Source organism: Neophocaena asiaeorientalis, unplaced genomic scaffold (assembly GCF_003031525.2).
Source record: "Neophocaena asiaeorientalis asiaeorientalis breed wild unplaced genomic scaffold, Neophocaena_asiaeorientalis_V1.1 scaffold259, whole genome shotgun sequence".
In the NCBI taxonomy this organism is placed as follows: Eukaryota; Metazoa; Chordata; class Mammalia; order Artiodactyla; family Phocoenidae; genus Neophocaena; species Neophocaena asiaeorientalis.
The window spans coordinates 568,158-584,760 of NW_020172985.1; the positions used below are offsets into that span (position 1 = coordinate 568,158).

The following is a 16,603-nucleotide window of genomic DNA, read 5'->3' on the forward strand; positions in this document are numbered from 1 at the left end:
AAAAAAAAAAAAAAAAAAAAAAAACCAAAGACCAAAAGGCATGGGGGTGAGACTGGGAATGAATTCACCAAACTACAAGTGGATCAGAGTTTATTAAGTAGGGAGTGGTGAAGGTGCAGCACAACTAGAAGTATGCAACACTCAAACTGAACCGAACCTGAGATTCCTGAAAAAAATCTGTCGGTTACACAATTGGCCACTTCTGCCCCCACTGATACAGGGGCTTGTCAGGGGAGATGAGGGAATAATGCCAGTGGCAGGACCGGTGGTTGCTCCTGGAGCTGGGAACGATCTCCGCGGAGCTTTCAAGGGCAGGCCACCGACTCAGGGTCGAGATTTCATAGTAGATGCAGCCAGACCCATCAAGATGGCTACGACCGTGAAGCCCTGGGCGGCGATTCGGGTGCGCATCATGAGCTGGGAGCGCTGGCTCTGACCCCGGTGGAAGCAGTAGAGGCCGTAGGTAAGGGCGGCCGCTGTGCCCAGGCAGCCTGAAGAGGCGACAAAGCAGGTGGGAAGCACCCTCCGCGCTTTGGGCTCCTGCCCCCAGGGTCAAAATCTCTAAACAGCAGCTGAGGAGAGGGGGGCATGGGGTGGAGCTGAGGTGGGAGGGGCTGGCCAAAGCGGGGGTCCTCCGTGTCAGAATCGGCCCCATCTCAGCGCCCCAATCCCGTCCAGCTCCTGCTCCAATCACCGCCCGGCCCCTCACCGCCCGGCCCCTTCGCTACATCTCTGGTCCACTCTCATTCCAGTCCCCCCTGGCGTCCCCGGTCCTCCCCGATTTCATTCCCCTCTACATCACTGTCTTCTTGGTCTACAGTACCTTTAGCGCCCGCTTGCTTACCTATGGGTACCATTGGGTTCTCGCGGGTCTTGCGAAGAAACTTTTCCTTGAAGCTTTCCGACGTGCTGTATACACTGGGGCTAAAGCCCTCAATCACTGGGGGCTGCGATGGTTCAAAGGGTGCCTCCGGAGTGACGGGGCCAGGAGTCGCCATGTTTTAGGCTACAGCAGTAGAAGAAAATCCGGACGCTAAACCCCGCCTCCTGATGAGGTCATCAAAGAGGGCGGGGAAAAGGACTTTGCTCAGTGTTGTACGCAGGTGTAATCCCTCATGGCACTCTGGGAGTCGTAGTAATCGGTCTGCTGTCGCTGCGTGGAGGACTACATTTCCCCAAAGCCTGCGAAACCACGCGATCACTAGCCGGAAGGAGTCGCTACACGAGGTACTTGGAGTGAGAGGCACGGAGTCTGAGTTACCCGTGCTGGGGTCAGCGCGATGCCTAAAGCCAAGGGGAAGACCCGGAGGCAGAAGTTCGGTTATAATGTTAACCGGAAGCGTCTGAACCGGAATGCTCGACGGAAGGCAGCGCCGCGGATCGAATGGTGAGGGGACCAAGGTTCAGGAGGCAGGGCGCCTGGGGCGGGACAGCCGGCGAGATGATGGTTACGCGATCGCCCTCTCTTTTCCCGTAGCTCCCACATCCGACATGCCTGGGACCAGACCAAATCGGTGCGGCAGAACCTGGCCGATATGGGTTTGGCTATGGACCCCAACAGGGCAGTGCCCCTTCTTAAGAGAAAGGTAGTGACGTGGTAGGGTCCCGGCCCTTGCCCTCCACCTCCAGCTCCCCCCCGCCCCCCACTCCCGCCATACTTAGCTGGGTTTCAGAACTTAATCCTGTCTATTATTACCTCCCTCACGCCCTTCCTGGGTTTGCGACTTCCCCACAGCCAAGTCGGCCAGGCTGTACTGACTGTGGTTGAGGGTCCCTTCATATTCCCTCCCCCAGCACACATTGGACCTGGGTTGGAACTTCCCCTTTCCTTCTGCACTTACTTTTTTTCCTCTGAAATTAAACTGTTTGGGTCCCTTGGCATCTCAGCCATATTTTCCAGAGTTTATCTTTTTCTGCCCTTAACTTTTCTAATAAGGAGTTTGGAATCTTTACTTACTGTTCCTTACACCTTTCCTCAGTTATCCAGTCGTCCTTGGTCTGAGGCTTCCCTAGGGGTAGTTTTTCCCAGGGCTAATTTCTCCGGAATAATTCTTTTTCTGGACCCGCTCTCAAAAATAGCACCCCTTTTCACTCAGTAACTTCTTTCCTGCTTTATTTTAATTCATTGGCAGTTGTAAATCCTTGATGGTATATTATATTTGTATATTTGCTTATTGTCTGTGCCTCTTTCCGCCAACATCATCTCCTGGGGACAAGAATCTGTGTTCCATTCACTACTAAATCCTGTGCTGCTTAGGATGTGACTAGTGCTCAATAAATAGTCAACCTAATGAATGGGCTTGCTGATTGGATTTGTCCCATTGCCTTCAGACATGTTTCTTTTTATCCCTTCATGCCAGAAGAAAATGGTGCTACTGTTTCTTGAACAATTATGAAGCTATAGCCAAGCACCGTCAGCTTGCTCTTCTGCATAAGATGTCTGACATCTCTCCCTCACTGTAAAGTATAAAGTGCTTTCACGTGCATTGTTTCATTTGCTAACCGCACAGTTAAGTGAGGCAGGCAAGCGGTATTATGCCCATTTTATAGTTAGGCACAGAAAGATGAATTGCTTACTTGAGCCTCTTGGGAACCACAAAGCTTCCAGGGAGGGCATTAGTTCTTTTTGTCATCTATTCTTGCCTTTGTGGAGGGATCCTTGTGGGTAATGCAGCTGTGTTGGGACGGGCAGGAGCCTTTAGAATTTCCCCTCATCCAGGATCTTTTCCTGTGTCTCCTAATCTCACGGTCTGTGTTCTCTGCAGGTAAAGGCCCTGGAAGTGGACGTGGAGGAGGGGCCTAAGGAGCTCATGCGGAAGCCCTATGTGCTCAATGGTGGGTGTGGGCCACATTCCTCTAGGTCACCATCCTGCTCAGTTAGAGCTGGAAAGGACCCTCAGATGTTCTCATTTCACAGATAGAGAAACTGAGGTTCAGAGGGAAAAAGTGAGCTGTTCTAGGGCTCAGCTTGCAGAGTTAGGACTGTGTCCCGGCTGAGACATTTTCAGTCTACTGACTAAGCTCCAGTGTGTGAAGGGAGGTCAGAGATGTTCAGGGAGGATGTAACTAGTGCCTGAGAGGATAGAAGAGAAAACGGTAAGTCTCAGGCATACATTCAGCTTCTTATGAGATTAAGGATGAACCGATTTTTTTAAAGATTCCACCATGTAATCTTTCCAATGATAAATCCAATTTTATGTATATTAAGGCTATAGAGACTGAATATTAAAACAGAAGAGGGTAAATTCTGCAGGGAAGCAGGAATACTCTGGAATATTCTACCCATCCTTCCTCTTTCCTGTCTGTGGTTTTTAACAGTTCTCCTAAAGTTTAAAGTATCTGAATGACCAGACATTTGATATAGAATTCTGTGAGTTCCCGTCTGTAGTCTATTTTAATGATTCTTGTAAGAGTTACTGACTGCACAGGACTGTATATACAAAATCGTGTGTACTCTCTGTAGTCAAAGCTTATCTTAAAAAGTTTTACTTTTAATTCTTTAATTAAAACAAAATTTAATTGTGGTTTAAAAGCACATAAAATTTACCATCTTAATCATTTTAAAATGTATAGCTCATTAGTGTTAAGTATATTCACATCGTCTTGCAACAGAACTCCAGAACTTTCATCTTGCACGACTGAAACTCTTTACTCATGAAACAATAATGCCCTGTTCCCCCCCCACCCCGCAACCCATGGCAACCAAGTTAAAGATAATTTTGACGATAAGCAATTTTAGCACCTGACCCCGGATAAGATTTGACTACCTCATTTCCATGAGGTAGCTATTTTTCTCCCTTCATAGATGAGGAATGGGGGAGTATTTACCTAGCTATTTTAGGTGTGAGGCCATTATTGGAGCTTGGCTTTTCCCCTCACAAAGTAGTAGATACACAAAGGAGTAGAGAGGTGCCTCAGGCCCTAGTTCTTACAGCTCGAGTTCTCATTTATTCACACCTTTCCATTCCACGTATTGTTATTAACTCTTCAAGAAGTTCTCAGAGAGTTTTAGAGCTGGAAGGGAGCCCTGTCCTGTGGACAGGCACTGCATCTTCATCTCTGTCCCCAGGACCTGGCATTAAGTAGAGATTTTTAGTTTGGTGCCTTTCTTTCACCCATCTGAGGCCCAAAGAGTGGTGACTTGCCTTTCAGTTCATTGCTATACTGATAGATGCTTGTGCCATAGGCAGAGCCTGGGACCTGAGGGGCTAAAAAGAAGTTTCTAGCACTGAATTTGCAGATGGAAAAGCTCATCCGATGGTTGGTGTAGCAACTCTTGTGGCTTGGGATTGACTGAGCAGCTCAACTTGTGCAGGAAGCAAAGCCTCATTCCCTGTCTCTTGGCTTCTCTCAACCCAGACCTGGAGGCAGAAGCCAGCCTTCCAGAAAAGAAAGGAAATACGCTATCTCGGGATCTCATTGACTATGTTTGCTACATGGTGGAGAACCATGGGGAGGACTATAAGGTGAGTGGGCTTAGGCCTGGCAGGAGGAACCACTTGGGGCCCTTTGGGAAGGTACCCTGGACCATTCAGGGTCTGATATGCTTGGCTACTGCCTGTTTCCTGAGACTGAATGGAAACAGAGAGGAAAGAGAGACCCTAAGAAATGGATGCCATTGACAGAATGCTTATAATTGGATAGACTGAGTGGCCTGTGGTTCATATCACACTCATTAATATGTTTTGCTTGCATGGTATTTTTATTAATCAACTTGAACTACAGGTGACCCTTGAACAACTTGAGAGTTAATCTGTCTATATTTATAGTTGGTCCTCCAAGTCTCCGGTTCCTTGCATCTAGGGATTCAACCAACCATGGACCATGTAGTGCTGTAGTATTTACTACTGAAAAATATCCGTGTATAAGTCAACCCATGCAGTTCACATCTGTGTTGTTCAAGGGTTAACTGTAGTTGCCATTTTAATTATCGGAGGTTTCAAATAAAAGTCCTTATTTTTGGCTTCTCCTAAAAATTGAAAGATCTGGGTACATTGGACCCCCGTGCCCAGGTGGGATCAGTTGGCAATGGATGGAGAATGAGCTACTCAGTTGGTCCCAGTTCCTGCCTAGTCTCTGAGGGCATTTCCCCACATACACTATGGCTTTTTTTTTTTTTTTTTTTCCACTATGGCTTTTAAGGTGAGGAATCTGAACCTCAGGGATGGGAAGTAGCTTGCCCAACTCAGGGCTAGGATTTGAACCTTGCCTGTCCAGCCTTCTTCAAGTGGCCCTTCTCCCTTCTTAGGCTATGGCCCGGGATGAGAAGAATTACTATCAAGATACCCCAAAACAGATTCGGAATAAGATCAACGTCTATAAGCGTTTTTACCCAGCGGAGTGGCAAGCCTTTGTCGATTCGTTGCAAAAGAATAAGATGGAGGTTGAGTGACTGGTTTACATCTGCCCCAGGTTGAGGCTTCCTCCTGGACCAGAAAAGCTGAGCCAGGGTTTAAGGCAAGGAGAGGTGTGCGGCTACAGATGAGTCTAGCCAAACCCCATGGAATCAAAAGGTTACAGCGCGCGCGCGCGCACACACACACACACACACACACACACACACACACACACACAAAATCTCTCTCACACTTCCCTTTGGGGAAGACACTGTCTCCCAGAGGCTTCAATTTATGTTCTTCTGGAGTCTCTGGGAAAAGCCAGAACCTGCTGTTTTCAGAGTGGGTGGTTTGTTTGAATATAGTCTGTGTACAATAAAATACAGTATTTTACTTCTCTGATGGTTTTGTATTTGCCCCTCCCAGCCAAGCCCTGGGGCTGCCCCTGCAAAAACCTACTCAGTCAAGGTAAAGAGGCCATTCAGCCCTTTTTGCTCCATATTCACATGCCTTTCTAGGCACAGCCTCCCTCCTCTTCTCCCCTGTTCTGGTTCCACTGCTCTCTGCCTTGGTTTCCTGCATAGCAGTTCCACTAACGCTTCTACAGAAGCCTGCTGGGAACCCTGGGCTGCTTGGGAGGGGCTTCCAGTGCTTGCCTCGCCCCAGGCTGGGGGCTGGTGGACCGGTTCTCCATGGCCCTGGTCTGAGGCCAGCTGTGGCTCAAGGGCCAGAGGGTAAGGAGCTGTATAGCTGCTTCCTGGTCTGTCTTCAAGTGACCTGCCTTTGCTACTTGTCTTTCCTGAAGGGAGTCTGAGGCCCCCAAACTTGCTTTCTGAGACCGTCTGGGGACTGCTGAATACCACTGTGCTGTGTGCCAAGCACTGGGCTACACACTGCATGGCCATTCCCTGGGGCCAGGCCTGCCTAATTCGGTGGCACGGCTGGTATGTAGCAGGATCACAGACAAAGTGTGGGGTGGGTGCTGGGCATTTTCTTGTCTTGATACGTTATCCTCAGCTATTAATAATACAGAAAACCTGTTCCTAAGCTTTCTCCTTAAAGCACGTAAAATTTGTCTCTCCTCACTGCTCTTGAAAAGAAGGGCTTATGTTTTTACATAGAACATTTCACATAAAACCCTGTAAGGTTGTGTGGGATCCTCGTCTTGCAGGTAAAGAAACAGGCTTGAGAGGCGTTAACGTGGGGTTTGAAGTCAAGTCTGCACGATGACTAAGTCTAGACTTTCTCTTGCTGACCTTCTCTTTGGACCCTGAAGGCAGCCCACCTGTCCCACACCATTAAGGCAGGCTGGAAACTAGACAGAAACCACCCCCCATCAGATCCAGCCTGCTAGACTCCAGCAGTGACTGGCCATTGTGAACACCTCAAGCACAGCCTTTATGATTTGAGTCTGCAGCAGAGCTCCTGGGGGCCTCCGTGATTTGGCCTCCTAACTTCTGCCCTTCACAGCATTCCAAATTCAGGCCTTTGACCAGGCTGGGCCCTTAACCTTGTTTCTTCACCCAGTTCAGGTGCCAACTTTAGGAAGTCTTCCATACCACTTTCCTCTGCCCCCAGGTTGGAGTTCCCATGCCCCAGACTTCCTGTAGCAGTGCCTATCACAGTCATAACTACCTTTTAGTCTGGCTGACATTCTCTACCAGACTGGGCTTGAGTGCAGGGACCTTGTCTGGGAATCCCAGAGCCCAGCCCAAGGCAGGTACTGGGGGAATGCTTGTGGAATGGCGCCGCCTGCATTCTGACCTCTGGCATGGAGGCACTCAAAAGATGTTCTCGCTCCCATTTCCACGCCTAGCTTTGGCCCCGACAGCTAGAACTCCTCCCAAGAAAGGGTTTGGGTTCCTCCCCAAAAGTACTGAATTAGGCCAAAGCTGATGTTCCTTAACCCCCCCACCCCTACGTGGACTGAAGAGCCAGGGAACTGGAACTTGCTGTTTGACACGTTGTGTCACAGGAAGTGTTATGGGACCACACTCCATAGCTGCCCCTCACTGGAACTGTAAGCACCAAGCACACGTTCCTCAAAATCAGAATTTACGTGAAACCATATCCAAATTTTTTGCGTTTATTGTATACCTTAAACAGCCACCAACACTCCGTTTTATGCAGTTCGTGGGTCCGTGTTCACAGGGCATGGGCTGGGACAGCAAGGCTCCTTTACTTCAGATCTTTGATGGCAATCTTCCCCTTGTCCCTTAATAGGCCCACCTCCTGGAGGCAGCAGGAAAACTTGGAGGTGCCCCTTTTCAGTTACTAGAAAGGACTTAGAGGATGTGGGAGCACACAGCAAAGATGAGAGGCAGACTGCTCAGACTGCCCAGGTCTGAGGTCTGGGGCAGGATGAGGACGACGATGGACACCACAGGCGAGTTTTAGCAGCTGGTTCAAGATGCTGGCAGTTGATACTAAACTAGCATAAGAACAAAATGTTTCTTTCCCAAAGGCAAGTGGAAACATTATTTTGGAGAACCTGGGGTTTCATTCAGACAGGCTAGAGTTGTGAGATTTCTCATTAGCATTTCTCTGTGGAGGATCGGGAGGCCAGGATGGACCAACTTCACCTCCTCCCCAGTCTTTACAGCTGGATACCAATGTGTCAGTGCAAGCTTGCAACGGGCAGTTCTGGGCGCCAAGAAGTGCCAGAGGAGGCTTCTTAGAATAGGCGGCCAGTCCAAGGTGATGGTCCCAGCAGCCTCAGGATCTCTCTTGCCCAGACCATCCACATGTCCAAGCTCTGGGCCAGGCTGGCCTCTCTTCAGAGGGATAGCAGCAGGTCAGAAGCCATGGTTTCATTTAAATAACTCTTAAGAACAGAAGCCCCTAGAGCCAGGGTAAGTGATCCAGGCACAGGTTCAACCAGCAAGTAGGTGCAGAAACTTCCTTCCCGTGTGAAGTGGGCACTGTATTGTCTTCATTAGAATATGAGAGCTGCCCAGCCATTCACTCCCTATTCCCAAGCTCAGGTAGAGTCAGGGCAGTAGGGGGAACACAGCGTCACCCAGACTAGTCAGGAACCTCACTTTGAGATGAACAGCTCCAGGTAATGACTGGTTCCCTAAAGCAGTCATCTGGGCTCCAGAACCAAAGTCACATTCAGGAACAACTAGGTAAGAGCACCACAAGGCCAGGCAGTTAGCTGTTCATAAGAAAGGCCTTTCCCCCACTTTGCCCAATCTGGTCCTGGTAGGAACTGGAGCAGATGAGTACTGTTTGCCACCCAGCCAGGGCAGGCCAGCAGCTCCACACGTGAGGCACAGCCACAGGCCAAAAGAATGTCTATACACTCTGTGCAAGTACCAGGGACCTTCAGTGCTCCTCAGTGGTGTCTTCTGGTGTGCCACTGGGACCTGTCAGTTCTGAGAGTGGTCTTTGAAAGTTGCTAAAGTACATATAAACTCTAGCCAAGTTCACCTCCCCACAGTGGGGACTTTAAAAACCTTACTACATAGTGATACTCATTAGACCAAAGGCAGATCTTAATTAGTAGAAAAGGGTGCCCCCCTCAACAATGCTGGCTCCAAAGGTAACTTTTAAGTACTAGAGGACAAGGTGGAGTTCATAGAACAGAGAAGTAAAGTCTCTCAACCTTCTAATGGTGAAATGAAAAGTGTCAGCAGAGCTTCAAAGTCTACTCTAAAACCCAAGTCATTCCCGAAATATTTAAAATAAAATCATTCAAATCACTTCTTAAAGCAGAAAGTTAATCAGAATTTCAAAGAAAGTGATTCTATTCTGAGACATCTACAGCCCACCTTCCTGGCCTGCCCCTTTTGCACCAGTCAAATGAAACAAAGGCACATAATCTCTATTCTCAATTAAAAAGCAAACTGAGTTGGATATCTCCTTGAAAAAAAGGCCCATTTGTGGAGATGACAGTTCAGTGGCCCCTGACAGACAAAAGACTCCTTTTGTCTGCACTAAAGAGAAGTGTCAATCCAGAGACAGTCCTTAAACTGGCTGATCACTGGAAACAGGAGAATCGTGGAATGTGTACTGGAGAGGACAGCAGAAATTCCGTCCAACTTTGCCTTAGCTGGGCAATCAGCAGGTCTAGAAAGGCTGAGTGATGTACCCAAGGCTACCCTGTTGGTTGGTCTGCTGATTCTCATTTCTTTTTATTTGGGTAACTATGATGAAATTGCCTCTCCCAGAGTCATGTTACCTACACAGACTTTGTGTCCCTTTGACTACTGGGCCAAGTGGTGGAGTTCAAGTTCATATGGACCATTGTGAAGTATTATGACATCAATTACAGCCACAGAGGGTCAGGGGAGTGCGAGCTCTGTCTCCACTGACACATGTAGCTTACCACACTGTCATTCATGATTCCAGTTATTTTCCTCAACGATCCAAATTTTCCATGACAATCATCTGGGGGTTTTAATAACAGCACCTAGAAACAGAGCCTAAACTTTGGCCTGTTCCTTTTATAAATAAATAAATAAATAAATGCAGTTTGGAGGGCAACGTCCCACTCCACTGACAGTCTTCTTCCCAGGGACACAGGCAGGCTCCTTCCTTCCCCAGACTTATGTAAACATGGGCATTGGCACAGTTAGTGTAAGAGCAGCAGCTTCTGTCTCCAGATTTTGGTGGGGTGGGGGGCTGGGGGAAGCTTTCAATTTTTCTGATTAGCGGGTGAATACCACTTACTCTGTAGTCAAGAGGCTGGTGGGCCAGGCCTCAACCTCTGGGAAGCAGGGAGGTTTCAGAAAGCTCCTTGCTAGGATCTCTAGGTTCGTCCTTGAGCTTCTTATCTTCATGGCTGGGAAATACATCTCCAAGTTAGAAAAAAAACATAGAAATCACTTCTCTTTAAAAAGGATGGCCCTGGGGCCAGAGAGGGAGGGATTGCACAAGGCCATGAGCCAGCTGGGGTTGGAGGATAATGCAGGAGTGGGGGTCTGAGCTCACAGCGTACTGCCCAGAACCTGCCCACATTAGAGGGGTGTGAAGTCACCAGGAGGGAATGGTCTAGACTGGGCATACTTCGGACACCTACAATGGTCCTCAACCACTGGGACATATAGGGCGGGGAGAACTAAGCCTGCTGAGCAGCTCACTGTACAGGTCAGAGGACGAGGCTGCCTTCCCTGGTGAAAGTGGGATTCACTCCCAGCCCAGAATGGGCAAGACACCATTCTCTCCCACCCTCAGCCTCACCCATCTCCCTGCTTCAGCCTCATGGCTAGCTCACCAAGGCTTCCATATGGTTCCTGGCCTTGCCCAGGCCCTGCTCTTGAGAGGGCGAGGAGGGGAGAAGGGAAGTGCTGCCACATAGCCTGTGCCCCAGGCCCCGGCTGGGGATGAAGAAGCAGGAGGAGCAGAACTGGGGTCCCAGGGCTGGCTGGTGAGCAGGTGGGTACCAGCCTAGGAGAGAAGCTCCAGGAGCAGTCTCCAGATGTGCACGGTGCCAGGATTTTCAAAGCCGGCTCCTGCAGGGGCAATGCTGGCTGCCAAGAGGAAGACTTCCCGCTGGTTATCGACAGCCTGAAGGCCCAGCTCCTGCTGCAGCTCCACCACACTCACGGCCTCGCTCAGGTCCTGGGATGAAACAGAGATGTCAGGCGGGACTGACAGTGTTTCCCAACAACCCACCCTTGTCATCTATGAAATAAACTGTTCTTCGGCTCCCTGGGGGAACACTGGGGCCTAAGTTCTCTCACGGCCACTTGGTCTAAACTCTCTTCCTCATCTCTGACTTTCTTGGTATCAATCTCTTTCCACCCCGTCATTCTTACCCACAGCCACTGTGCTAAGAAAGAGCACTTCCTCTAAGTCAGGCATTGTGATAGGCACTTAATCTTACTTAATTCTCACAGTCCACACTTAACGGATGAGGAAATAAGCTCAGGGAGGTGAAGTCATTTAGCCAATGAAACAGTGATAAGTGGCAGAGCCAGGTTTCAAACTCAGGTTGGCTTGATGACCAAGTTTATAACCTTTATAGGAATCCTAGCTGAGTTTCCTAAACTTAATGGTGGAGAGAGAGATCTTACAGTAGGGTCACTTCCAGACAAGGGCCTTACCTTCCCTAGACTTCTAGAAACCCAGTGACAAGAAAAAGAAGCCACTACACAACATGGCTGGTGATGGTACATTTTAATTTCAAGCCTAGCCCAAGATTAAAATGATTCTTCTTGGAGCAATTCATAAGAGTGCTGGGACCTCAGGTTCAAAATCACTATAAATTATAGTTTATATACAAGATGATGATGTGATTCACTGTCCAAACTGGCGTACTTCTTTTTATTTTAATTAATTAATTTATTTTAATGTCTTTGTTGGAGTCTAATTGCTTTACAATGTTGTGTTAGTTTCTGCTTTGTAACAAAGTGAATCAGCTATACATATACATATATACCCATATCCCCTCCCTCTTGCATCTCCCTCTCACCCTCCCTATCCCACCCCTCTAGGTGGACACAAAGCACTGAACTGATCTCCCTGTGCTATGCAGCTGCTTCCCACTAGCTATTTTACATTTGACCCCTCTAGGCAGTCACAAAGCACCGAGCACCAAGCTGATCTCCCTGTGCTATGCAGCTGCTTCCCACTAGCTAGCTATTTTACATTTGGTAATGTATATATGTCACTGCTACTCTCTCACTTTGTCCCAGCTTACCCTTCCCCCTCCCCATGTCAAACTGGGGTACTTCAGAGACTCAAAGTAGGTAGTATTAATAGTTATACGAGAGCAACAGGCATAAATGGGGGCTGTCCCAGGCAGACCAGGACATATGGTTACCCTATTTATAAATGACGGTCAAGTATTTCCTGATAGGCAGAGGGAACTTGAGGTCAAAAATGGACAGCCTCTCTCCAAGCCAGGCTGGAAACATGCCCCACAGCTATCAGGACCATGGGCACAGGCCACATGAAATATGACAGGACTCTATACTGTGGCAGAGAATGGCATCTTAAGTGTGTGATGCCGAGAGTTGCTCGGCCAGGAGAGGTAGAGTGAAGAGCAGGAACTTTGAGGAAGATCTAAGCTCAACTCCTGGCTTTGCCACATACCAGCTGTAACTTTGGGCTAACAGCAAGGCCTATAGTGGGGTTTTTGTAAGGCTGGAGTGAGGTCACGATTACCAGGTGCTTAGCATGCTGTAAGCACACAATAAATGTTAGTTCTTCTTCTTATTTAATCTGTTCAACTTCTTATCACTTCCTAGCTATAGCTCTCTGATCTAGAGTCAGAAATCATATGGACATAGAAGAGTGGAAAAGGTGCAGGTTTTGGAGTTAAGACATTCCAATTTTACTATTTTCAAGGCGTACAAAATTTCTCTGAGCTTCAGATTCCCCATCTGTAAAATGGAAAGAGTATCCCATATCTTGCAGGGTGAACAGAAGCATAATATGAAATGTTATTTGAAACCACACCTGGGAAATAGTGGACACTTAATAATAATTTTTCTCATTTCTCTAGGATGACAAATGACAGGCAAAGAGGAAGGCAGAGAGAGGATGCGGATTAGGAATGGGAAAAGAGTACAGGTAGCAGAGGTGGGGGACAGTTTCTCAGCTAAGCGTTGCAGGTCATGGGCCTGGGCCCGAATACCTCTCCAGTGCTCCCTGCCCCTGCTCAGGCATCTGTGGACCAAGCCCGCCTGGCCTGAGCCAGCCTCCCATGGCCCTCACCTGCTTGTTGGCCACGATGACGACAGGCAGGTCAGGGTCCTTGTCCAGTAGCTTGTGCAGCTCCTGTCGGGCCCAGGGCAACCGCAGCCGGTCAGCCGAGTCCACCATGAACACCAGCACGTCCACTTCATTCACAAACTCCTTCCAGTAGAAACGCAGATTCTGGCTGCCACCGACTGAGGAGAGGCCAGGGGCCAGCTCAGAGCCTCCCTAGGCCCTGGCTCGCTACATATAGCCTGACCCCACCCCACTTCCTGCCTTCCAAGGCTCCACTGGCCAGGAGCAAGGGTAAGTCCACAGGTTCCAGAGCCAATCAGACCTGGGTTTAGCTCCAGCTCTGACAGCTAGGTCGCCCTGCGCAGGTCGCTACCTCCAAGCATCAGTCTCCTCCTCACTGAACTTACCTAACAGGTTGCAGCAAGACCCAAAGGTACCACATGCAATGCACCTTTCACAGGACTGGTGTATACTATATGCTCAATAAATAGTACTCTGGTTCTTTCTCCTGGGCTGCCTTGCCTCCTCCCAAATCCTAGCTTCCTCCTGGGTCAGTGGCAGCTGTGGTCAGCAGCCAGGACTCCCTGCCCTGCCTGTGCACAGCCATTCTCCATTTGGCTTCTCTTGTTCAGTCTAGTCGCCCCATTTTCTTTCCTTGGAAACACCATATCAATAGTGTCACCAAGTAGCTGCCCAAGTAGCACCCCCAACCTGGGTTACTCCTGTTCCCCTCTGTCCCTCTGCAAAGTCCCCACTGGTCATCCTGCATCCTAGTGTTTCTGGTTATACTTCTGACACTTGTGGGCTCTAAGCTCTTTGAGAGTTAGAGCTATTTATCTCTGGATCCCCCCAAAGCCCTCAGCACAATGCCTGGCACATAGCAGGCACTCAACAAGTATATACTGAGTGCTTACTAGGTGCCAAGCACTGATCTGGGTGCTGGAGATACAGAGGTGAGCAAGGCAGGCAGGGGCCCTGCTCTCAAGGAGCTCCCTCCGTAACCAGAAACAACACAGCAGTAACACATAAACACATTCCACAAAGGAAGGAAGTAAAACAGAAAAAGTGAAAGGGGTGGGGTGAGGTGGTTGTATGTGCTGGTGGCTTTGGACTGGTTGGTCTGGGAAGGTGGTCTAAGGAGGCAGCATGTGAGCTCAGTCTGGGATGACGAGAAGGAGCTAGTCATGAGATGAGGCAGAGAGAAGCAGAGCAAGATCCATGTGCTTGAGAAACAGAAGGCTGAGGCACCGCCAGAAGGGGAGAGGAGGAAGCCATGACCAGCAAGGCTGCCCAGGGCTGGACCACACAGGGCCTGTAAAGCCACAGTGAGTCTGTGGGGAGCCCCTGAAGCATTTTAAGCAAGAATGACATGATCTGATACGGGTTTCTGAAAGATACCTATGGCCAACATTGAGGACAGAAGTGGAAGCTGGAAGACCAGCAAGGAGACTGTTGTAGTCCTGACAGGTGACCATGGCTTGGACCAATTAGGCAGAGATGGAGGTGGGGAGAAGTGAACAGACGCAGACTCGACTGGAGGATAAAGCTGACAGAACTAGCTAATAAAATGGATATAGGAGGTGTGGGGAAGGCAAAAGTCGTCAAAAATGCACAAAGTGCTCACTCTCAGCTGGGCTGCAGGCCAGGCACTGTAGGAGACCACAGTGAAGTGTGTGCTGTGGGAGGGGAAAGCCCCAGGACTTGAATGGGAGATCTGGGTTTGAATCCAGGTTGGGTGACCTTACTGAGCCTGGGATGTTAACAGGGCAGACCCCTGGGTAACATGAAAACACCAAACCCCTTCTTCCAAGGTGAAGGGAGGGGGATACTGTCTCTGCCAGACAGAGTGGGCCTTAAGTGCAGAACCCCCACTTGAATTTTCTGTGTCCCTGGCACAAGAGATGGAGACAGGGAAAGCTTGTTGAAAGGACTAAATCTCAGGTGAATGTCAACGTTTGCTACAGTCAGGGAGAAAAGATGTAGCCAGGGCAGGCTAGCAGGCAAGGCCCTGAGACCAGAGGAACTGGACCCATTCAGGCCAAAAGCCAGGTCCTCAGAGTCTGATCCCACCACTTTAGGACTTAACTAAACCCACCTAGTCTTTATGGTCTGAGTCCTTTGGCTGGCAGGAAGGCTACCTGTCCATCCCCACTGAGTCTGTGGCTGGACACAGGTGGTTAAGTACTGCTGCGCTCTCAATACCCTCTCTCCCATCCTCTCCTGGGATCCCAAGAGGCCTAACACTGAGGGCAGGAGGATGCTCAGCCCCTCTCCGATCACTCACTCAACAAGCTCTCCCAGGTACCTGATTGGGGCTGGGCCCTAGAGGCCAGAGCTGGAGCGGATTTATCGGTGCCCCAGATGCCTAGTCAGGGACACAGGGTGGTATGTGGCAAACACTGCAGCAGGAGGAGCTCTTAATCTAGCCTATAGGGGTCAGAGAAGGCTTCAGAGGGATATCATGCTTGACTTAAATCTTGAAGGATGAACAGCAGTTTAACAAGGGAAGAAGGGCTTTCCGGACTGGGGGAACAGTGTGCATGCAAAGCACAGAAGATTAGAAAGAAAACAGCGAGCACCCTTCAGAAACAAGCACTGCAAATGGTGCTTAACATCGAGAGCCCAGAGCCAGATAGTCTGCATTAGCTGACCGGCAAGCTGCGTGCGCTTGGATAAATTATTTTACTGGGCCTCGATAAATAAAAAAAAAATTATTTTTCTGGGCCTCCTTTCCTCACATATAATGAAGGTGGTAACTGTTTCCGGTTTTATGGAGTTGTTGGGAGGGTTTTTTAAGTGATGTCTGTCAAGGGCTTGGCATACTGGAAACTTTAGTTGTTAGTATCTCAGTGTTAGGCATGTGGGCTGCAGTAAGGATGAGGGACAGGGGTCGACCAAGCCAGAGTACAGAGCTTGGACTATATCCTGTGTCGCAGGGAAGCGTGGGAAGGACTTTCTACAGGGGCGTGTCCTGCTTAGATAAAAAGCCACAGCTTGGGTCCAGCTGAGACGATGGGGAGACAGCAGGAGACACGGAGGGAGGGTCTGCTCACTCTCCAGCAGGTCCACCTCGAAGTTCTTGGTGGGCAACCGCACGGAGTTGAAGCCCCAGGTGGGGATGTGGCCTTCCAGCGGCGGCTTCCCGGCCAGAACGCGCAGGAACGTGCTCTTCCCAGAGCCATCCAGCCCCAGCACCAGCACCTCGCGCTGCTCCAACTCCTCCAACGCCGGCTCCTCGTCCGCTTCGTCCTCGGGCTGTGGGGTACGGGTCAGGCTGCGGTTGGCACCCTCCCGCCTGACCCTTCCCCATAGAAGACCGGAGGCCCAAAGCGCCCATCCCCGCCCTGCCGCCGTTAAAGGGGCAGCCAGGCCCGCTCTGCTGCAAAGGGACTCGCGGGGCCTATGGAGTCCTGAGTCTCAAGACCCGTTCTTCAGGTTTTTCCTGAGTGACCTCGGGCAAATTCCTACCCCTCGCGGAGCGTCAACCTCCTCAGACTGACAATCCCCACATCCCACAGCGAAAGGAACAACCGAGTCGGGGTAACGCGCAAATGAACCGCGCGGGCTGGGTAAGGGGGCGGAGGGCCTCTCCCGGCATCCTCTGC

General features: G+C 49.7%; 3 protein-coding genes across 3 annotated transcripts in view; 1 reads left to right on the forward strand and 2 right to left on the reverse strand.

Moving 5' to 3' along the window:
* Positions 1 to 73: 73 nt before the first annotated feature.
* HIGD2A (HIG1 hypoxia inducible domain family member 2A) lies at positions 74 to 1,052 on the reverse strand. Its single transcript, XM_024742186.1, has 2 exons — positions 845 to 1,052; positions 74 to 491 (listed from the first exon to the last, which is right to left on the reverse strand). The coding sequence occupies exons 1-2, from the start codon at positions 996 to 998 to the stop codon at positions 325 to 327; spliced, it is 321 nt and encodes a 106-aa protein (XP_024597954.1). The 5' UTR covers positions 999 to 1,052; the 3' UTR covers positions 74 to 324.
* Positions 1,053 to 1,093: 41 nt separating this feature from the next.
* NOP16 (NOP16 nucleolar protein) lies at positions 1,094 to 5,546 on the forward strand. The gene is made up of 5 exons (XM_024742185.1): positions 1,094 to 1,387; positions 1,478 to 1,586; positions 2,766 to 2,835; positions 4,360 to 4,466; positions 5,249 to 5,546. Exons 1-5 carry the CDS (start codon positions 1,281 to 1,283, stop codon positions 5,390 to 5,392), a joined length of 537 nt encoding a protein of 178 aa, XP_024597953.1. The 5' UTR covers positions 1,094 to 1,280; the 3' UTR covers positions 5,393 to 5,546.
* A 1,862-nt stretch (positions 5,547 to 7,408) lies between these two features.
* Positions 7,409 to 16,603, reverse strand: part of ARL10 (ARF like GTPase 10) — a 10,868-nt gene continuing 1,673 nt past the window's right edge. The window contains 3 exon segments of the mRNA XM_024742181.1: positions 7,409 to 10,901; positions 13,002 to 13,177; positions 16,052 to 16,253. Of these exon segments, the coding sequence (XP_024597949.1) occupies positions 10,728 to 10,901; positions 13,002 to 13,177; positions 16,052 to 16,253 (552 nt within the window). The 3' untranslated portion in view covers positions 7,409 to 10,727.

Bases quoted from the DNA above. Each gene is read 5' to 3' on its own strand.
- NOP16 (XM_024742185.1), top strand. From the start codon at position 1,281: ATGCCTAAAGCCAAGGGGAAGACCCGGAGGCAGAAGTTCGGTTATAAT. The intron at 1,587-2,765 runs GTAGTGACGTGG...TGTTCTCTGCAG, and splicing joins TGCCCCTTCTTAAGAGAAAG to GTAAAGGCCCTGGAAGTGGA. The intron at 2,836-4,359 runs GTGGGTGTGGGC...CTCTCAACCCAG, and splicing joins GAAGCCCTATGTGCTCAATG to ACCTGGAGGCAGAAGCCAGC.
- HIGD2A (XM_024742186.1), bottom strand. From the start codon at position 998: ATGGCGACTCCTGGCCCCGTCACTCCGGAGGCACCCTTTGAACCATCG. The intron at 492-844 runs GTAAGCAAGCGG...TCGCCTCTTCAG, and splicing joins GAACCCAATGGTACCCATAG to GCTGCCTGGGCACAGCGGCC.